This window comes from Sphaeramia orbicularis, chromosome 14, assembly GCF_902148855.1.
Source record: "Sphaeramia orbicularis chromosome 14, fSphaOr1.1, whole genome shotgun sequence".
NCBI lineage: Eukaryota > Metazoa > Chordata > Actinopteri > Kurtiformes > Apogonidae > Sphaeramia > Sphaeramia orbicularis.
The window spans coordinates 19124011-19145977 of record NC_043970.1 but is presented as its reverse complement, the minus strand read 5'-3'; the positions used below and the strand labels follow the sequence as shown (position 1 = coordinate 19145977).

Below are 21967 nucleotides of genomic sequence, written 5' to 3'. Positions count from 1 at the left end.
GTTCATGTCTATTACTGCTTGGTGGAATGAAACTGCACCTGAAACATCAGATCCAGGTGGACAAACCAGTGTATGACCTGCAGTAGACTGAGGTCAGCATGGATGTCTTTGGGAGATGGACCGGACCAGCATTATGGAATCCACATCATGTAAAGAAAACACTTCAATGATCAGAATCAACACTTAAGGTAATTTACATTGAGAGCTGAAGTTGTTTTTCAACTTCATGACAGGTTAAAACCTCTGCATTCGATACATCAAGTATTATCCACAGTGTTCACACTGTAACCCATAAAGGCCCAAACAGCCACCGGCGACCAAAACTATCTACTGATCTAAATGTTTAAGACCTGTTGATCCACTAATCCAATTAATCCATGTTAATAACTGGTGTAAAATGCAGTTTTTCATCTTTTCATGGTCATCAGATATGATCCATTTGGATGTTCAGAGGCTCCGTAGTGAACATGGAAACACTGTCATCATCTACAACATTGATTCACCAGTAAAACCCATGGAGTTGGATCAATGACAGTGAATGGAGTCACTTGGTTTATGTTCAGTTAATGATAGATTTTACAGAAAAAGTCACTTTTTCTTCAGTTTTGTATGTTTCTGATATAATAACCCTCTATTTTAATCTGAGCTTTAACGTTTAACATTTACACGATCAGTGAATTAAGTATAGGAAAAAAAAACAGATTTTCACTGAAAAAAACTCAAAACACAAAGGAAAATATTACAACAAATGATGATAAATCACTTAAGAAAGGTTCAATACAAAGAAAAATTCGTTTGGGAACTGCCACAAAAGTAGCACTGGGTCTTTATGGGTCAAAGTCCACTATAGACAATGGCTTGGCTCAGTATTTGTACTGGTTTGTTGTTTTTGTCTTGTTGTATGGGCAGATATATTTGTAAAATAAAGGTAATAATATTAAAAAAAAAAAAAAAAACTGGAATAAAATATCTGTGTTAGTGTAAACATGGCATTAATTTATTTTTTACAAGTTTTACAGATTTTTCTTCATTCTTGCTGTGACTTCAGCTGCTCAACAGTTCATGGTCACACTTTTTTTTTTTTAATATTAGTAATTTCAGTTGCAGATAGTTTGTAAAATGTCCTGTTGTTACTACTAATTGGTCTGACTCTAAAAATGTTGTGCTCTCCGCCTGGATGTTGGAGGGAGATGGCTGCGTTGGATGTGTTATTGAAATGACCACGGACTCGCTACGTGTCCTCATTCGTCTGTGATTTATTCAACAGCCGCCATTACAACACTCAACTCAACGACGCATATGCGCACAACAACTTCCTCCTAGACAGCATGAATCAATCAGGCATGAAACATCGAGCAAAACTGTGCATTGCTTGTTTTAAATAAAACCTTTGTAAATGCATTTGATTTTTAAACAAAATATGTAGCGATTTTAATAACAATTTGAAATGTAATATTAAATTTATATAAACCCATATTTTCTCCCATTAATTAAATATAAATGTAATTATACTGAACCTGTACCAATTTATATAAAGCTGTAACAATACCTGAGAACAACCAGACATCCTAATAACCAATTAAGAACATCTCAAAGAAACAATGCGCTTTCCAAAGTACAAAATAATAAGGCATTTTAACCTGTCACAAAAACAACAGACACACAGCATACACTTCTGAAATCCTTAACTACGCTGACTGAATGTTGGAGCAGTATTGAGAAGGCTATGTTCTCAGACGTCGGTTCAGTTTTCTCATTTTAAAGCTTTCATTTCTGAGCAGTTTAAGTCATACTGTGGCCTGAACTGCTCATATTGCTTTGGGAGGGTGTGTAAAATCTCAAGGAACACAGAAAGGTGTGGAAGTTCAAGATTATGTGGGGCCTTGATGATGAGGAGCAGAAACTTGCAATCAATGTAGTATTGAACAGGAAGGCAGTGAAGCAGCTTAAAGAGGGGAGTGATACATTCAGTGGAGGGAGGTCTGATAATGATGTGAGCTACTGAATTCTGATCCAAGTGAACAGTTTATGAATGGATTTCAGAGGTAATCCAAAGAGGAGAGAATCCTGTAATCAATACAGAACATAGCCAAGGTGAAGAGGAATGGCAGTGGCGCTAAGTGTAAGCGATGGACGGATGAAGATGGTTGACATTTCGTAAATGGAAGTAAGTGAACCAAGTAATAGTATTAATGTGTGCGCTAAAAGACAAGGTGGATGACTTGACCTGAGGCTGTAGAAGCAACTGTGGAGTTGTAAATGGTCAAAGAGAAATCATCACATTTATTGAGGATGGATTTAATACCAACAAATAAAAATCCAGTTTTCTTGCTGTTTAGTTTAAGAACATTGTGAGGAAACTTGGAAACAATTCCCAGAGAGCTCAGAGAGTAGAAACATTGAAGCACATTAGGTCTGGTGGACAGATAGGGCTGAATGTCTCCTGTATAGCAGCTGAATTGTAGACCATGTTATGGTAAGAAGAAGAGGATGGATTAAAAAAAAAAAGAAGAAGAAGAAAACCAAGACTAGAGCCCTGGGGAACACCAGTGAATTCTTCTTCATATAATATTACTGTTGATTTTTTTTTTTCTCTTCTTAATTGGGCTCAGCTGGCTGACAGGCAGCTGTCTGTACCAATAAGGCAGCAGCCGACACCAACTGTACTCCCAATATTACTGTTGATTTAAGTCTGACATTTAACAACTAAATAAAAATGGCTCTATGACAAATTTGGATGCTGACCTTTGAGTTTGGGAAAAGAATTGTTAAATAAAATAAAATAAAATAAAATAATTAATAGTGGCACTAACATCGAACTCATATCACTTCCTAATCCTATAATTGACAAATCGAATCAATTAATCTTTACAATTTTATTTCAGTCTTTTCCACTAGCATTTCATTTGGTTGAAGGTTCATGAGATTCAAGCTTTGTTAAAATGTTTAAAGTCGTATTTTACACAGAGCAGTTTAGTTTTTTAACAGCCACATCTGTGACTCTCCTGGAAACTCAGTGGTGTCAGATATCGTTACCTATAAACATGCATCTCAACCAGAGGGAAACCATGCCATGAAGTGTTTACATGGTTGTGAGGTGCTCATATTTTTCTACTGAATATATTATCAAAGGCTTTCCCCACCCCGTCTGAATCTAGTTGAAAATTCCTTCTGATCAGACCAGTCTCTGATGACTGAAGCTGAAATATGAGACATTTTGATTTGAGTGGACTGTTTTCCACATTATTAGTGCAATATTGGGAGACATTGAAAAGAAGACTACACAATACAACAAAAATGTTATAATGATGAGAGAGTTTAGATTTGATAAAGTAATTACAATAAAAGTCAAATTATTGTTTTTTTTTTTTAGGTTTAAAGGTTGATTGAGTATTGTTCACAGTAAAAGTTAAAATAAAAAAGAGATTTGATATGTGCTTTTAATTCATTCATTAATGACAGAACAAGACAAAAATGATATAAAAATGAAAATAATGCAGTAGATGCAAAAAAACATAAAACATGCAACAACATGTAGCATAAAATGTCTATGATTTTTTTTTTAATTTTGATTTAAGTGTTTTACAATATTATATCAAAAGAAACAATGTAATGAAGAGAATGAATAAAAATGTGTGAACTAACAAATAACTTTAAAGAGAAAAGAAACTTACAAATTTATATGTATAGCAATACAAAATTGTATCACGATGAAAACCAGTATTTTGCACAGAGCTTCTGGACAAAGTAAAAAACAGAATGAAACATGTAAATGTGTTGTTACTGCTGTGAGTCAGTGTGGATTAACCATTGTCTTATCGAACTGTCCTCACCTCGGGCTGATAGCTTCTTGGTGTTGATGATTTTTGCGGCATATTCCTGACCTGACAGCACCTTCACGCAGCGTCGCACCACCGAAAAGGCTCCCCTAGAAACAAACCAGAGGAACCAATCAGCTGCACAGACAAACTCAACATCTTACACCTGAAGTCCAATGAAGGAATGAAATGTTTTCTTCTCATAAAAATATGCTATGTTCTGCATACGCTTGTATTATGTTTTTTTAGTATAACAGGACAGACTGAGTGGTTCTTTACTCCTTAAATCTTTGCTTTTATGGTGAAGTTTACATCCATCCATCCCACATACAAAAGTCATGTTTCTGGTTTCAGTGATTTATCTGAACTATATGTGGAGAAAAGAGCTGTGCAATACACATCAGTGACAGCAAAAAATTGTAGTTTATTTTGGGTTTCTGGATATGAACACATGGTTAAAAATATATACACAACATACCAAACACTAGTTTAAGGCTCTTTCCTAATTCACGCCTTGGCCCTCCCCCTTACCCCTACCCCTCCATTTTGCATGTACATGTGAAGGGGTAGTGTTGTCCCGATTCTCGACTAGACGGAGGGGAAGGGCTAAGGCAGGGGACTGTATAGGTGTCGAAACGAAGATTTTTTAGGACCACACTATAAATGGAGGGGTAGGAGAAATTTCCCATAATTCTGTTTGAATCATTGACTAGATGAATGAATGAATGAATGAATGAATGAATGAATGAATTTATTTTGGTTTGGACATCAATCATTGCACTTGGTACATTAATTGCAAAAAACATAAAAACCAAAAAAGGAATAGGCTAGAAGCAAAAGCTTATTTTTTTTGCCTATCCTTTTCACCTAATACACTGCTTACATCAACTTAAATGTGTACAACACCGAGCATTCACACCATAAGAAAAAGATCAACAACAACAAAAACATATCTACCATCTCAATTCAACATTCCTAAACAATTTTTTTAAGATGGAGGTAAACACAGCAAAAAAGTGTAGCAGTGTGATGAAAGAAACACCCAAATGTATGTATTTTCTTTGTAAACAACTTAATAATTTGATCGACTGTTTAATGCTGTTTCAATGTGTTCTTGATCGCATTTCTGCGGTTTATAGTTGATAGCCACAAAAAGATGACCAAAGTCCATGGAACAGAGATGGTTTTAGCTACTGATGGCATGGGGAATACTTTCAGAAACAAAGTTGTTGCATCTGTTAATAGCGGCATCGATGACTGCTGATAACAGGTTGTGAAGGGTTGTCCCATTTCATAGGGGAATGTGTCAACCCCTAGATGGATGGATGGATGGATGGATGGATGGATGGATGGATGGATGGATGGATGGATGGATGGATGGATGGATGGATGGATGGATAGATAGATAGATAGATAGATAGATAGATAGATAGATAGATAGATAGATAGATAGATAGATAGATAGATAGATAGATAGATAGATAGATAGATAGATAGATAGATAGATGTGCTTTATTTATCCCAAACTGGGAAATTACACATCTTGTGTCAGGATTCTGGTGGGATCAGAGAGATAAAGTGGTGGAAGTATGACCCCTTCTGCCCCATGAGACTGGCTCTAAAAAATAAGCACACCACTTAATTTTGAGGGTTAAATTATGTTTCAATCTGTAACACATTTGACAGTAACATATAATGGTGTAAGGTTGAGAAAGCTTGTTATAAAGACAGTTAAGTGGCGGAAAGCATTAAAAGAGATGACGCATAAAATTACAGTGTCAGCACACCACATAAGGATGTACTGTATATTCTTTATAAAGTGACAGTCTGTCTTGTGTGGGACTGTCTTTACTTGTTAAAAAACAAGAAGTCAACACCTGATAGTTGGCACCTGAGCTTTTCCTCTGCTGCATAACCAGCTGGAATCAGTCAGGTTCTGTCTTCTTGGCCACTTCTATGTGTAATTTAGCTTGTTTACATCCTCCACTCATCCAAACAAACACTACACCACTGATCTTACAGACTCAGTTGAGATCTTATAATTAATGTTATATTTAGTTAACATAAATGAGTGACATGGCATGCATGGTCCTTTCCTCTTTGACCTAGCTTTCTCAGATGTGATGATAATTACAACAAAAACTAAAACTAATTTCAATTTCTCATACTCAGTTTTACGATAAACCATAATCCTCCACTAGATTGGAAAACATACTGTATGCATAATCAATTGCACACCTCAAAATCGATTAAAACAGTGTCTCTCATCAATGGACTAAGATTAACATACATATTTCTTGCTGTGGTCCAATGGAAAGGGGTGGGATTTGACCTCTGTCTATTTATTGTGTATATTTATTGTAGAGTGAAGTCCTGCCCTTTGAGATGCAAATTTGGAAAACATATAAATAACGGTCAGTGGTGGGAATTATATAATGTTTTGATCCTGTTGGAATTATGCCATCATTTACACATATAATATTTTCCAAAGTAAGAGATAATTTTATGGCGTTAAGAAAAGGCAGTTTGTTTGTGGTAAATACAAAGTAGCATGTAGTTTTGTGTTAAACAGCTCAATGGACTGCACCTCTTTTGACATGTGATACAGGTCTCCAACACTAAAACATACGGTGGCCGACAAGGGCCAAACACATTGCAACGGCCCAATGCATATCGGTTAAGAGAAAACCGCTGCAAATACAGAAACGATACAAATTTACAAACTCAAACATGAATCTAAACGAGGTACAAAAAGAGGAACGTGGTGCAAATGAAAAAATGCGCTGCAAGAAACAAAAACACATGTATAATCATCAAATGCTCTGCAAATAAAGAAAGAATGCAAACCAAGAAAATATCTGCAAACGAAAAACACTGCATAACCAGTCACTACAACAGAAGTGCTCCAAACCTGCAGCCAGCCAGAAACAGACTAGTGTCAAATAGAATCAAATACAAGTCACATCACTGCTATGCCATAACTTCAATTTGTTCCCACTGTAGTTTGAAACCCTGTCAGTCAGCTGTTCTCCTCTCTCTCTCCATCCTGTGTGTCTCTGCATTGAACTGTTCTGCTGACAGCGCCTCCTACAGGTTTGGAGCACTTCTGTTGTAGTGGCTGGTTATGCAGTGTTTTTCGTTTGCAGATGTTTTCTTGGTTTGCATTGTTTCTCTATTTGCAGAGCATTTGATGATTATGCTTGTATTTTTGTTTCTTGTGACACATTTTTTCATTTGCACCACGTTCCTGTTTTTATACCTCGTTAATTAAGACTTGTGTTTGAGTTTGTGAATTTGCATCATTTCTGTACTTGCAGTTGTTTTCTCTAACTGAGATGCATTGGGCCATTGCAATGTATTTGGCCCTTGTCGGCCACCATAAAAACAGCTGTTACCTGAGCGCATTGAAATGTTGTGAAATGAATAAATATTAAAAGAAGTGGAAATAACTAGGATGTGGTCATGTTGAAGCTGCAGAGACATTTTCAGTTTCTCAGAACAGACTGTAGAGAGACACAGCTACGATGACATCATCGCAGTGACTTTCAGGTGTGTAGTCTTTTTATGTGTGTTTTCACAGTATGGTGCAGTTTACATCAAAACTGGGCATTTCTTGACTTGCTACATTATCTTTTGAACTACATACTGCATATCACATGTGTAAATTACAGTCACGGAAAAATTATTAGACCACCCCTTGTTTTCAATAATTTCTTGTTCATTTTAATACCTGGTACAACTAAAGGTACATTTATTTGGACAAATATAAGGATAACAACAAAAATAGTTCATAAGAGTTAATATCTTGTCATTTTCCATGTTTTCTTGATAAAAACCAAAATATCTATGGCATTGTACTGCTAAAAACAATGCTTTTAGGCATCCCATGTTTTCTTTTCTGCCTCTTTAAGTCACATGATACACACAGGAGGTAGTACTTGATTGCATAACCATTGTTTTTGATGATTTTTGATGGTCTAATAATTTTTTGTGCGACTATATGTTATAATTCAAATGAGATCAAAAAACATACTTGTCCTCACCATTGACTGCAATACTGCCATGTTTTTCTGATATAATCTGAACTGAAGATGTTTTGAGTCATTCCGTAGTTGTGTAAATCTATGCTCATCCTTTACAAATCTGCAATGAGCTTCTTGGATTTTCCTGTTCATTTTATTGTATGGTTTTAAGTCCTGTTGCAGTCAGTTGGGACCAGAAATCCTTCCAAATAAAGATGATTATCAGAAATAATTATAAAGATCATCTGATGTAAAAATGATAATCATGATGATATTTTTGGTCATATCACTCAGGTTTTGTTTAATTTGACTACAACAGTATATGATTAAGATGAAGATGACAGTATTTAATCTGTTCCTATTGCAGGTTTCATGGACAGTGTGATGCTGTGCAGTGACTGGTTACAGTTTCTGTTTCTTAAGAGCTGAATTCAGCCGCCCACCATCACATTATGTAAGAGAGCTGGCATTGTGTGTGTGTGTGTATGTGTGTGTGTGCGTGTGTGTGCATGTGTGTGTGTGTGTATGTGTGTGTGTGTGTGTGTGTGTGTGTGTGTGTGTGTGGGTGGTGAGTGGGATGGGGTCATAAAGGTGTTACACTCATCCCTCCATCTAATCTATCTGTCTCTTTATACATTTATGCAGCAGCTCATCACTTTAAATACATTTTGTTTTAATCACACCTGTCAAATCCCATCCCCAAAATCAGACAAAGTTGGGATGGTGAAAAATGCAAATGAAATGACATGAAATGCATAAAAAATAAAATAAGTAATGTTAAAATGTTTGTATTTCATTGCAGACAGTATGAACACAACATATTTCGTGTTTTGTCTGGTAAATGTACATCCCCTCCTCACATTTGGGCCTGAAACACATTCAAGATAAGAGTGAAGCATTTAACACTTTGTAATGTTGCTATTTCTTTTCACAGCTCTTTCAGATGTTCAGGGACTGAAGACACCAACTGATGAAGTGTTCCAGGTGTAATATTGTCCTTTTGTTAACAAGTCTTGTGTGCAACAGTGCGGGGTCTTTGTTGTCACATTTTGTTCCTCAAGAGGCTCCACACTTTCTTCTCCGTTGAGGACAAGTCTGGACTGCATCAGGCCACTCCATCACCTGCATCCTCTTCCTGTTCAGCCAGGCTTTTGTACTGTGTGCAGAAAGTAGTTTTGCATTGTCTTGTTGGCATATGCATGGGCGTCCCTGGTAAAGTGGTCATCTTGAAGGCGGCATGTGCGGTTCCAAAATGTCATTGCACTTTTCAGTATTAATGGTGCATGACAGAAGTGACAATGACCTTTGCCAAAGACAGTGGCACAACCCCAGACTATAAGAGACCCTGGTTTCTGGATGTGTAGCTGTTAACAGTCTGGAAGGTCCTTTTTATCTTTATTGCCGAGCACACAGCGCTCATTTCTCCACCCCACCCCACCCCCAAAAAAAAGCCTGAATACAGATTAGCCAGAGCACAATCCATGTTTCCACTGAGTGATGGTCCATCCCAGATGCTGCTGAGCACAGAGAAGTCCATGACACTTCTAGACACAGTCAGCATAAGGCTTCCTTTTGGCTCAGTGAGGTTTGAACTGGCATTTTTGGATGTAACTACATATCATAGTGTTTGACAAAGGTTTGCATAGAAATCCTGAGCCTGTGTGGTTCTATCAGCTACAGATGCATGATGGCTCTTGATGTGGTGTATTCTGAGGGATTGTGATCATGGTGAATTATCCAAATCACTTGCTGTCTTTGATTGAGAAGCTGGTTTTAAACATTTCAATTATTTTCTGATATGTTTGTTGACAAAATGGAGATCCTCAACACATACTGCTTTTGCACCATTACTTTAGCTTACTGTTAGCCCTACTTTGGGATTGTATGATGATCTATAACCACAGACTTAGATTTCAGCAGGGTTTATTCCAACCAATAAAACATGGAAGAAATAATTCACACTATAATGTGACACATAGGCTCCAGTTGAAGATTGGGAGGGTCATATGAAGTGAGGCTCTGTGGGTTCCCCTTCAAGATATTATGTGAATCAAATATTTTATTTCCTACATTCATCAATTTATTCCTATTTTATATCAACTTCTGTGGAAATGACTTCATTCATGGAACACATGGAAGATAATCTTCTAAAACAGGCTTAAATGCCATTTGTATGGTTTTCAGATGTTTATTCTGCTGTAGATCAACTCTTCCTCTGTCCTATTTTTGTCTTACGTTTGATTTAATAGTCTCTTTAATTATCTCACAAACAACTTCCTGTTGATCAAATCTATGAGATAATAAGTTCTCTGCCTCTTAATAACACTGTGTGAAGGCCTCTCAAATTGAAAGGATTCTTCTTTTTTGTTCAAAAGGAATTGGATATTTGAGGGGTTAAACATCCTCAAAACACAAAAATTGGAACGTACAACAGAAGTGGCAAGAAAATACAGCATAGTTGTGGTAAAATGGCTAAATATCTAAAACCTTTAGCACTCAAATGAGTTTTGTTACATCCGTTTTGGTTTGAATACACATTTTTTGCCCATTTTCAGTGGTACTTTAACAAACTTCTCCTAGGGAACTGACCAGAAAAAATTTATCTAAGTGGTGATCAGTGCCACTATGATGACTCAGTGAATTCCGATGTTTCACCAGAAATTGCTCAACAGTGCCCCTACAGTATTTTAACAATTCGCCACCTCCATACTTCTCCAGGGTGTACTCCGCCTTTACCCATAGGTAGCTGGGATAGGCCCCAGTACCCCCTGCAACCCTAGTGAGGATAAAGCAGGTTCAGAAAATGACTGATGGACTGACCACCTCCATAAGGTTTGATACACACTGAAGTTGGTGAGCGCATGTATCAGGTCCAGATGCATACAGACGTCTCTTGGAGAAACACCTTAAACCAAACAAGGAGGTCTGCCATGTTGGTTTGACGATGAAATTTTTTTCCTTGTTTTTGCCATTGTGCTGTCTGTCCACGTAGCTGCATTAAAACCACTAATTTTTGCTTCTAGCATCTCTAATTTCATTCCTCTCATCGGTTTGGACAAATGTGCATGTTCCGAATACTGAGGATGAAATCTCTGAAATGTACCCTATGACGTTTTTGACAGGAGGGTCTGTGATATGTTTTTGATGTGAAGATAGTTTTGAACAGGAGCAGAAATCACAGACTTTCGAAGGAAAACATCAATTAGGACCCACATTTCCGAATGGTTTTTATGAATTGCATAACTCAGCATTTTTACAGACTTCCACCAAAAAATGTTGAATAAATCCACTGTGTTGGAATGTTGAATTCACAGGTATAACGTCAGTATTACCTCTGGTATTCGGGTAGATAGTATCTTATTGTGTCTTTTACAACATTATCTTTTACATCACTTTTTGTCTTGTTGCATCATTTATGTCATTTTTATCTGTCCCGTCCTTAATGCCATTTTTGTTTTGTTACATCTATTAAGACATTTTCATTTTGTTACATCATTTACATTAGTTTCACCTTTTCTCTTCTTTTCTGTCTTTTGCATCTAGCTGGATGTTTTACACCATTTTCCATCTTGTTGCATCTCTTACGTCATTTTCTTCTTCTTGTGTCTTTTTTTTCGCAAATAATTAAAACCACACAACCAAAACTGTCCGGTGTCTCAAAATTTCACCCAAAGACAAAAATCAGTTTTTGAAGTTCAAGAAAGATTGAGTTGATATTTAACATCATAACTACAGTTTTCAGGCGTAATTAAAACATTCATCATGACAACATTCCACACCTCATTATAATGAACAATCTGAATAGTAATGAACAATATTAAAATGAATACTGACTATTCTTTTAATCAGTAATCATATTTCTGTCTCAGTAAATAATATTTAAATATGTATGTGTATGTTTCCTGTTCTCACTACATTTACTCCATAATAATAATAACAATGATACTAATAATCATCTTCCTCAGTACTTACTTGCCGAGCTCCTCATACAGCTGATACTCTTCGGTGAAACGTGTACAGATGACCGTTGCCATGGTGACCCGACGGGGCGAGGGTCAGGGGGCTCCCTGTCCTTCTTCCTCCGAGGATGATGATGGTGATGAAGATGAAGGTGATGAAGACTGAGACTTGGAGCTGCTGCTGCTGCCGTCTGTCTGTCTGAAGGATGAAGAGGGAGAAAGAGCAGAGATGGAGAGAGGCTGATCAGGAAGAGGAAGAAGAAGAAGATGAAGAAGAAGAAGAAGAAGTAGAAGATGGAGGGATGAAGAGCAGCAGCGTCTGTCTGATCTGAGAGAGAGAGAGAGAGAGTGACGCTTTCAGTCGCTCAACCTGCCCGCCCACTCCTCCCACAACCAATGAGAGGCCAGGACATTAACACACACAACCGCACACATGCACGCATGCAAACACACACACAGTGAGCGTCACCATGGTAACTGCATCCTCTGTCTGAGCTGGGAAAGTCCGATTGCAAACAGAACTGAAATTATTCAGAACTGAAAAACTGAAGTCTTGCTGTAATAGTGCTAATCTGATTTGGACTAATACTATGACTAATAATAGTAGTGCTTGTGCAAATACTAAGAATCACTTACTGCTGCTGTTACTGCTACTTCCAACAGTATTAGAGCTGGTGCTTTTACTGCAGAGTCATTTTCTAACACTACATATAATAACAGTCCACAGTTTGGATCAATGAAATTAAAATGAACTTTGACTTGTATTTCTTGGACAGTTTTGTCAGATGAACTTCATTTAGTTTGCAAATATTCATCCATCACTGACAGATATAAAAGTTGGGACTGGGGCAATTTAGCCAGTGATGTGTTAAAATAATTTAATAACAGAATGACTTGAAACTGATGATGTGAACAGATGATCCTAACAATGATTTGGTACAAAAGCAGCTTCCAGAATAGGTTTAATACTTTAGGAGTGGAGGATCTGAGCTGAGGATCACCACTTTGCCAATAAATGCATGAGAAAAATAATATTCCTCAAGAAAATAAGAAAAAAGATCAGGACATTTTACATTTGCATGACAGAATTAACCCACAAAGACTCAGCACTACTTTTTTGCAAAATATTAAATGAAATTTTCTTTATATTTAACCTTTCTTAAGTGATTTATCGCCGTTTGTTCTAATATTATCTTCTATATTTTGCATTTAACAGGATAAATAATGTATTTTCCTGTATTTAATTTATTGATCATGAAGATGTTCATAAAGGCTGAGATTAAAGTTGAGGGTTATTATATCAGAGAACAGAGAAAACTGCAGAAAAAGTCACATTTTCACAGTGGTGATTTCTCATAGACTGCAAGGGAAGTCCAGCTTCCCCTAAAATTACGAAAATTAAATGGTTAAATATGTGCGGTTGTGTTGACATTTTATTGACTACAAATGTGTTAGAACACGTTCATCTCAAAGATGAGTTCGTTCAGAATCAGCTTTATCACAAATCAACAAACGCGATGTTGTTCACTTCTCCTCCATTCCCGTGTCTGTATTTTCTCCTCCATCTCTGCTCAGTGCATTTGTCCGTAGACGCTGGGCATCTCTGGGCTTCAATGGGACTGAGTGGAACAGTTTTTTTCATTGCCTCTAAACTGGACGGTAATTGGATAAATGCCACGATGTTGTCCCGCCCCCGGACACCGGGCGTCTCTGGGGGTGAATGGAGCTGTGGGCGGAGCTCGGTCGGGCTGGACGCCAGAATCCCACGTGCTGATTGGAGGATCAGTCGAAAGGCTGAATCCCGTTTGATTGACAGTTGTGTTCAGATCTGCTCCTTCACTGACACAGTTCAGTTTAATACCGTCACACATTCTGCTGTGAAATCAAGAGAGAAACCACTACGAAATTACTCGTTCATTTGTTGCACTGTAAATAAAACACACTCATTGTACTTCCTTGTTTCAATTTAACATAATTTCAGCGTTTTCTTGTTTCAGTTCCATAATTTAATCATTTCTTGTTTGAGTTTAATATCGTTTTGTAGATAGTTAAATCAATCATCGGAGTGAAAGGAGCATCTCTTGTTAAAAAGGCTGAAGCCTTGCACTCGCTACACAGTGGGCCAAGGCAATCTGAGCAGCCCTAGCTCTGCTGGACATTGAGAGGACACTGGTCCAGTCCCTGGAAAAGACGCCGACTTGGTACGATAAGGTCACTGACCATTTTCTTAAAAAGGAACGGAGGGCCGAATGTATGTTTAAATAACTTGACAATGTTTTTTTTTATGTAAGCCGACAATGAGCTTCCCCTGTCTGAAAGACAAGCAGCCGCCACTGCATTTTCAGTAAAATATATCATTAACTGAACATAAACAAAGCATTGCCAACCACTGTCATTGATCAAACTCCATGGGTTTTACTGGTGAATCAATGTTGTAGAAGATGATAGTGTTTCCATGTTTACTACGGAGCCTCTGAACGTCCTAATGAGTCATATCTGATGACCATGAAAAGATGAAAAACTGCATTTTACACCAATTATTTACATATATTGAAAGGATTAGTGGATCAACAGGGATCACAGTTTAGATCAGTAGATGTTTTTGGTCGATGTTGGATGTTTTGGTCTTTATGGGTGAAAAGACTAAAAGAATCTGAAGGTCTTTCAGTATGTAAAGGACAACAGCACAGGGCTAAACTGTTACCCATGATCTCCAATTCCTCAGACTATACTGTATCAGCAACTGTCACACATCTGACGCTGATGGAACCACATAGGTTCAGGATTATAAGGCAGAATTATCAAAACACACAACTGTAAGAAGTTATTACAGCCAAAAGGCAGCCTTGTGTTAATGATGCTGACTTATCTGGGCTTGTAGTGATCTGTGATGGACCAAATCTCAAATGAAGTGAAGCTGGTTTAATGCAGCCCCCACTTTGGCCCAAAACAGAATGTGCGGAGCATCTTAAAATACAGAATGGAACAAGAAAGATCCCATGTTGTTGTACACTTTAAGGCAGGGTTCATCAATCTGGTGCCCGCGGGCACCAGGTCGCCGGCAAGGACCACGTGACTCGCCTGCAGGCCTGTTCTAAAAATAGAACTAGTCCAGATTAGGGCTGAACGATATGGACAAAATTTCATATCTCGATATTCATGCCAGATATCTCGATATCGATACGATACAATGTGACTACGGGTTCGGTGAAAACCAAGTATTTTTCAGAAAAATACAAATATCATAATACAAAAGAATGTGGAAAGTGCAGTTTTATTTATAAGAACTCACTGCCAGTCATCAACATTAACATAAAGTACGAGTAAATGAAATTAGTTGTGGCTTCCAGAGCTGTACATGCAGGGCGAGCGCAGGTGAAATCTATATTGTTTATATCGTTGCTTTTTTGATATTAATATCTTGAATGTTCATATCTAGATATCGATACGATAACGATATATCTTTCAGCCCTAGTCCAGAAGTCTCCAACACATGGCTCGCAATCTACCGGTAGCTGCCAAGGGTCAATAATATAAGAACACAAAGTTGATTCGTCATTTGGTTGAACAAGTCTAAATTTCCACCCAATCAAAATTTCAGGTGTCCTGCCCCCCTCCCGAGATGAAACGGTCAGTTAGCTGTCAATCAAACTTTAGCGCTGGTTTGCTGTCTGTCATTGGAGAGGGGCGGGGCCAGGTTAGGGTTATCCAGATGCCAGGAAGGTAGAGGGTTTAGCCCCACAACCATGTGGGCTGAGGATAGTCAGGGAGTTATTCTCACGAATAATGAGACACGGACTAATATTTGACTAATGTGAAAGACAAGTGTGTGTGTGTGTGTGTGTGTGTGTGTGTGTGTGTGTGTGTGTGTGTGTGTGTGTGTGTGTGTGTGTGTGTGTGTGCGTGTCGGTGTGTGTGTCTGATCTGTGGCGCGAGCCTGGCAGTTGGTAAAAGATGCAATGTGGAGTGGAATTTCACCAAAGTTCACAGTAACTGTTCTGGAGATTCTCCAGTGGGAATGAGCCTCCATAAAGAGAAGGTAAAAGAGCTGAAAACTAAAGTCCAAACACAGCAGTCCATGTTCACTAAACTGACCAAGACCAGCGCTTCAACAGAGGCACCATTAAAGTGGTTCACATCCTTCTGTTGGTCTTCTGATTCTGTTGGGTTTCTGTAAATTGGCCTAGAGTCTGGTTTTGACTAACTCTATATATAAAGTGTCATGAGATAACTTTTTTGTTGTGATCTGGCGCTATATAAATAAAATTTGATTGACTGAGTGATTTGATTGGTTTTCCCCTGTAAGTCGCTTTGGAAAAAAGCGTCTGCCAAATGCAAATGCATGAACGCATCCTGGACAAGCGCAAACATATGTGCACTATGTGCGCATGCGCTCAGACAGCTGGAGTCGGACCTGAACAGGTGTGTTTGACTCCAGTGTGATGACTCTGTACAAGTGACAGGGGTATGGGGGATTTATGTGCACAAAGTTGTTCTGTTTTTAATTGATATGTTTTGACAGCATATGTGAATTTAGAAAAGGTCAAATCCTTTCACACTTTTGAAGTATTAAAAATGCACATACAGGTGTGTATTATTTGTTTTTAATTCTATAAAAATATTCAGGGTTGTTCCATTTCATAATATTTGACATAGTATTACATTTTTTAGGAATACAGCATGCAAATGCTTGTATCTATTTTTTTTTCTACTTTTGATTTTCTTAATAAAAGTAAAATAATAGTTTCATAGTAACACTTTTTAAGTATTGTAAATGTTAAAACAAAGAAATATAATGAAATAAAATAATAAATGAAGAACACAATGTTACAAACGTATTATACAAAATACGCGAATGTACGAAAATTAGGTATGTAAATAAATGTTGCCAAATTAGAGTAGCCCTCCGTCAACTTCATTATGTAAAAGTAGCTCGCAGTAGAGAAAAGGTTGGTGACCCCTGCTTTAGGGCTTGTTTGCATGAAGAATGGGACAAAATTAGACCTGGAATGCTTCATCACTTGGAGTCTTCAGTCATCAAGCAACTATTAAATTCTGTGGAAAAAACAGATAAAGTGATGAATGATTGTTTTTCTGTCATTTTTTTCTGGAATGCGTTGCAAGAATAAAAATGGATTGTGGTGTTTATTCTGAAACAAAATTGTATTTAATTTAATGAGGTAAAACGTCAAATCCTGTTCTGTTGAATTGTCTTCAGTTTAATACAAGTCAAAGAAAAATCAAAGAAAAGTGAAGGTAATGCCACTGATGGCCACTAGATGATTTTCCATTTGCTATATTAGCTCCCTCTGATAAGTATTCTAAGATGACATGAGCATAATTCATCCCTCATAAGAAATTCTACTGTCATTTAGCTCAAACTATCCGTGAAACAAAAAAAAAATCTGACAAGTAAACGGTACATTGTCGGCAGAATAGTCATCAATCAAATTCATCAATAAAATTTTATTTATATGAAGTCACATCATAACAAAACTTATCTCGTGACATGTTACAATTAGAGCTGGTCTAAACCAGACTCATCAGCAGGTGTTCTCCTTCCAGTGCTTTACTGTTTAGGTGTTGTACAGTCTGATGGTTCTGGAGACAAAAGGTCTTCTCATGTGTGTGAGAATGGGGTGAAAGTTTGATCAGAACTGTCCAGAATCCTCAAAATGAGGATGAAGTCTTATCCAGGATATTCATAATGGGATATGGTGTTTCCATGTGCAACCACAAAGACAGGACACTACAAAACCACCACACTATCCAGGACTCCTCCAGACACTGTCACCAAACAAAAACCACCCAAAGGAAGAGAAGATGTTCGACTCAGTAGAACAGATAGGACAGGTAGACATGTAGAACAGAAGATACCTGTTCTACAGAGGACAGTGGCCCTCCTGTCAGGTATCATGTCTGAGGTGGACTGAAAAAAGAAAAAAGACAAAGAACATCATCCTCCCATAAGCACCAGACCCACTGAGTGTAGACATCCACTCCCTCCACTAAATTTCACCTGTGAAATAGGTTTTTCACAAATGCTACTGTTTATGAGTCTAAGCAGAGATTTGTCTGAACACACCTCATCCCATTGTGAAATATTTATGCTTTATGTGTTTTGTTTTCGACCCTCGGCCTGAAGATTGTCTTCTTCCTCTTCTTTACTCTTCTATTTTTAGGTTTGTTTGTTACCGTAGGGGATGTAGAGGACGTTTCTCTCTCTGTCTGTCACTCATTTTTTCTGCTTGGTTTCCTCTTTTCGGTCTGACCGTCTTCCTCCTCCTCCTCCTCCTCATCATCCTCCTCCTCCTCCTCTTCCCAGGAGATGAAGAGGAGGAGGAGGAGCAGGGCTGCTCTGATTGGTCTGTGTTGCATCTAAAACATTAAAGTTGTGCTTCTTTACAGAGTAAATAGTCAGTGTGTCTCCCCCCGCAGGCTGAGCAGAGCATTACACCCACACATGAACAGACCTCGATCTACCATCTGAACAGAACAAACAAGAACAGGAATAAAAACCAACACACTCAGCACCAGCTGCTCTTTATCACATGATCATCAGCTTCAGCCAGTCAATGAGACATCATAGAACACAGGAAACAGAACACAGAATACAGAATACAAAACACAGAATACAGAATATAGAAAACACAACATGATACAGAACATATTAGACAGGATACAGAACAGAGAGCACAGAATGCAAAACACAGAACATAGGATACAGAACATATAACACAAAATAAAGACCATAGAACACAGCGTATAGGACACAGAACACAGGATAAGGAACATAGCACAGAAAATACAAAACACAGAACATAGAACACAGGACACAGAACACAGTACAAAAAACAGAGAACACAGGATAAAGAACATAGAATACAGAATACAAGACAGAACACAGATCACGGAACACAGAACATGGGACATGGAACAGAAAAGGGGACATTACATAAAAAATAGGACACACAACATAGAATAAAGGATACAGAACTTACAATTTAAAACACAGGATGTAGACAGAGAACATCTAATATAGACTAGAACATCTATTTATTCATTTATTTAATGTTTATTTATCAGGAACAATACATACAGCGTTGCCACCAAAGGGAAAATGTGATGTATGTAAGACATCTAGCTTCAGCTAATTTGCAGTCGTTGTCCCTGGTCAGGCTTTGGAATATTATAAAATAATACACTGAACACTATAAAATACAATAAAAATACAATGTACACAAAGGATTGTCGTGGAAATTTACCGTTCAACTGTTAACTCACACAAAGAAAAAGGGAGAAAGTTAGAGTTAAAATAATAAATGCATTTATTGAGAAATCAATCACAGACAAAGCTCTGTAAATGAAGTCTGCCTAAACAAGAGAAAACTAAAGATTATATAGAACCAAATCCAACCCCCTCAAACTATGCTGTCATTCCTTACGTACATCGTACCACCCCATACTACTCCTTCTCTGCTCCGTGAAGAGGTCATGAGGACCTCTTCACTCTAACCTTGCTTGAATACAGGCGCCATCCTCTATCTACACATTCAGACATTTAGGTGTTTGGGTTTCAACTCAAGGTAAGAACTTCGTCCCCAAGTCGGGGTTGCTACAGAGTGGTAAACATCACACATAACAATGACTCAGCATGTACTTAACAGTATAACATATTAAAAGAGTATAAAATATAAAAAGTAAATTTTTCCACCACAGGATAAATGTCATAAGTTAATAAATACAGTGACTCATATCAGACAACTGAACACAATGTAAAGATTAGAACTAGAGCTGGACCGATATATTGATTATTTTCAATATCGGCCATCGGCCTTGATTTTTTTTTAATCAGTAGTAAAAATGTTATAAGATATTTGATCAGGCTCCTGCGTGTGCAGCAACTGAAGTTCAATAAATGTTAAAAGAGTACTATGTGTACGTGTAGTAATAACTTCATTTATATTGCTCCATAAAAACCTTAATTATCTGAGTGTTTCAATTGTATTTTACGGTCAGTGTGCTTTAAAAAAAGAAATCGGCCTTAAATACAGTATCTGCTTCTAAACTCGGCTGTAGATATCGGACATTGCCTGACCAAATTTTTAAAAATCGGCATCAGCATTGGCCTTAGAAAAACCAATATCAGTTGGCCTCTAATTAAAACACTACTAAATTAAACTTTAACATGGTAAAATGGTGTGTATTTTTGATAATGATCTGTGATCATTAATGTTCACATCTCTGCTGTTGCTTAAGCCAGTGCTTAACTTTGACACTTCACTTCTGTTTGAGATTTGATTTCTGCCGGCAGAGAGTTCCAGAAGTGTGCTCCATGCACTGAGAGGGATGACTGGCCATATATTGTCCTGCACATTAGAATGATACAGTTCTGCTGGGTTATGGCCCTTGTCACTGTCCTACATTTGTCTTTCTTCTTAAAAATCTGAGACATCACTTGTGGTGCCAGCACTTGTAAGCATTTAAAAACAACTTTTAAAAGTGAGAAATTTATAAAAATTTGAGAAACTCAGCAAATTATATTTTTCGGTAATTTTACAGTGGTGCTATTTTTGTGGTTTTTGATCTAAAATTTTGAGAGCTTGCTTGTCGGGTGAAAACAGAGGTCTAGTGACTGAATCAGTGGCCTGGCCCCAAGTAGTGATGAAGTAGGACAAATGTGAAAGAACCTCTGCATGTAAATATAAATGAGCTGCCATAAAGGATAGACATGACCTGAGAAGTCTAAAGCAGCTCAAACTGGTTTTTACAATTTTACTTAGCGTTTTTACGTGCGTATCAAACTTAAATTGTGGATGTAGGACTACACCTAAGTATTTAAACTCATTTACCACCTCAGTTTCTTTTGCGTCAACAGTAATGTGAAATCTGTCAATGGCTTTTTTTCTTATTGAAAAGTACATTGATATTATTTTTTTGTGTGATTCACACAAAAAAATGATGTGTTAAGTGATTCTCTTGTAGCCATTCTGAAACAGTAACCATCTGTCTGCTTAAGATCTCTGAAGCTTGACAGGGATTCTTTGCTGAAACATAAATTACTGTATCATCAGTGTGTATCTGACATTCAGTGTCTATACAAATGGAGGGCAAATCATTTATGTATAAACAGAAAAGAATAGAACCAATAAATAAAACCGATCCTTATGGCAGACCAGTGTTACTGTTCAGAGGTGTTTTCACATTCGGGAATTGAACACATTGCTGTCGATGTTCCAAGTATGAAGTAAACCAGCTGACGGCACGAGCTGAAAAATTAAATTGGTGTCTTAGTTTGTTGACAATTCTCTCATGACTCCCAGCATCAAAGGCTTTTTTCAAGTCCAAAAATACTGCCCCAACCACTTCACTGATGTCAAGTGAACATTTTACCCTCCCAATGAAATCACGCTGCCCTTTCTGTTGAAAACTTTTTATGAAATCCCTATTGATTGGAATGATAAGTTGATTGTTTTCAAGACAGATCATTCATTGATTAGTAATTACCTTTTCAGAACATGTTAACATGTTAAATGGGTCTGTCAGTGCAGCTGCAGCTAGACCTGCAGTTTGACTTACTACTGTTTGTCTGTGTGTACTGGTACTGGGTGTACTATAAGTACTGTTACTATACTGTATTACTATCACTACTACTGGACTCTAATATTACTACAGCGCTGGGATCAGTGGTCACATGGCTTTTAGCGCTGTTCAGAATGAAACCTGCTTTCCTCTGCTGCCTCCTGCTGGTCATATATCTACACTGCACAAATGTAAAAGTATGCTGGTCATATATCTACACTGCACAAATGTAAAAGTATGCTGGTCATATATCTACACTGCACAAATGTAAAAGTATGACGATGTTTCATGTCATTTTGATTCTCATTGCATTACTCCTTCTGCTCAATATTCTTACAGAAGATTTCACATCATTTACATGTTTTATGTGAAATTATGGTTGAAGCAGTTGACAGACTATTTATTTACCTTTTTGTGCTCATAAAACCATCTCCTCCAAAATTGATACCAAGGAGAACCCAATAAAAATCATAATTAATGGACACTGCAGTGTAAGTATAAAAACCAACGTCAGAACATTACCTGTGCAGGTGTTACATCTCAGGTACACTGAATATTTTTTTGGAAGAAATGTTCAATGAAGTGA

At 37.5% G+C, this 21967-nt stretch overlaps 1 protein-coding gene across 1 annotated transcript in view; it reads right to left on the bottom strand.

Moving 5' to 3' along the window:
• The window catches only part of camk2a (calcium/calmodulin-dependent protein kinase II alpha), a 53106-nt gene extending 40992 nt beyond the window's left edge, over window positions 1-12114 (bottom strand). The window contains exons 1-2 of the mRNA XM_030154255.1: window positions 11813-12114; window positions 3834-3928 (exon numbers count right to left, since the gene is read on the bottom strand). Coding sequence (XP_030010115.1) covers window positions 3834-3928; window positions 11813-11874 — 157 coding nt within the window. The 5' untranslated portion in view covers window positions 11875-12114. The remainder of the gene's footprint in view (window positions 1-3833; window positions 3929-11812) is intronic.
• Between the last annotated feature and the right edge of the window lie 9853 nt (window positions 12115-21967).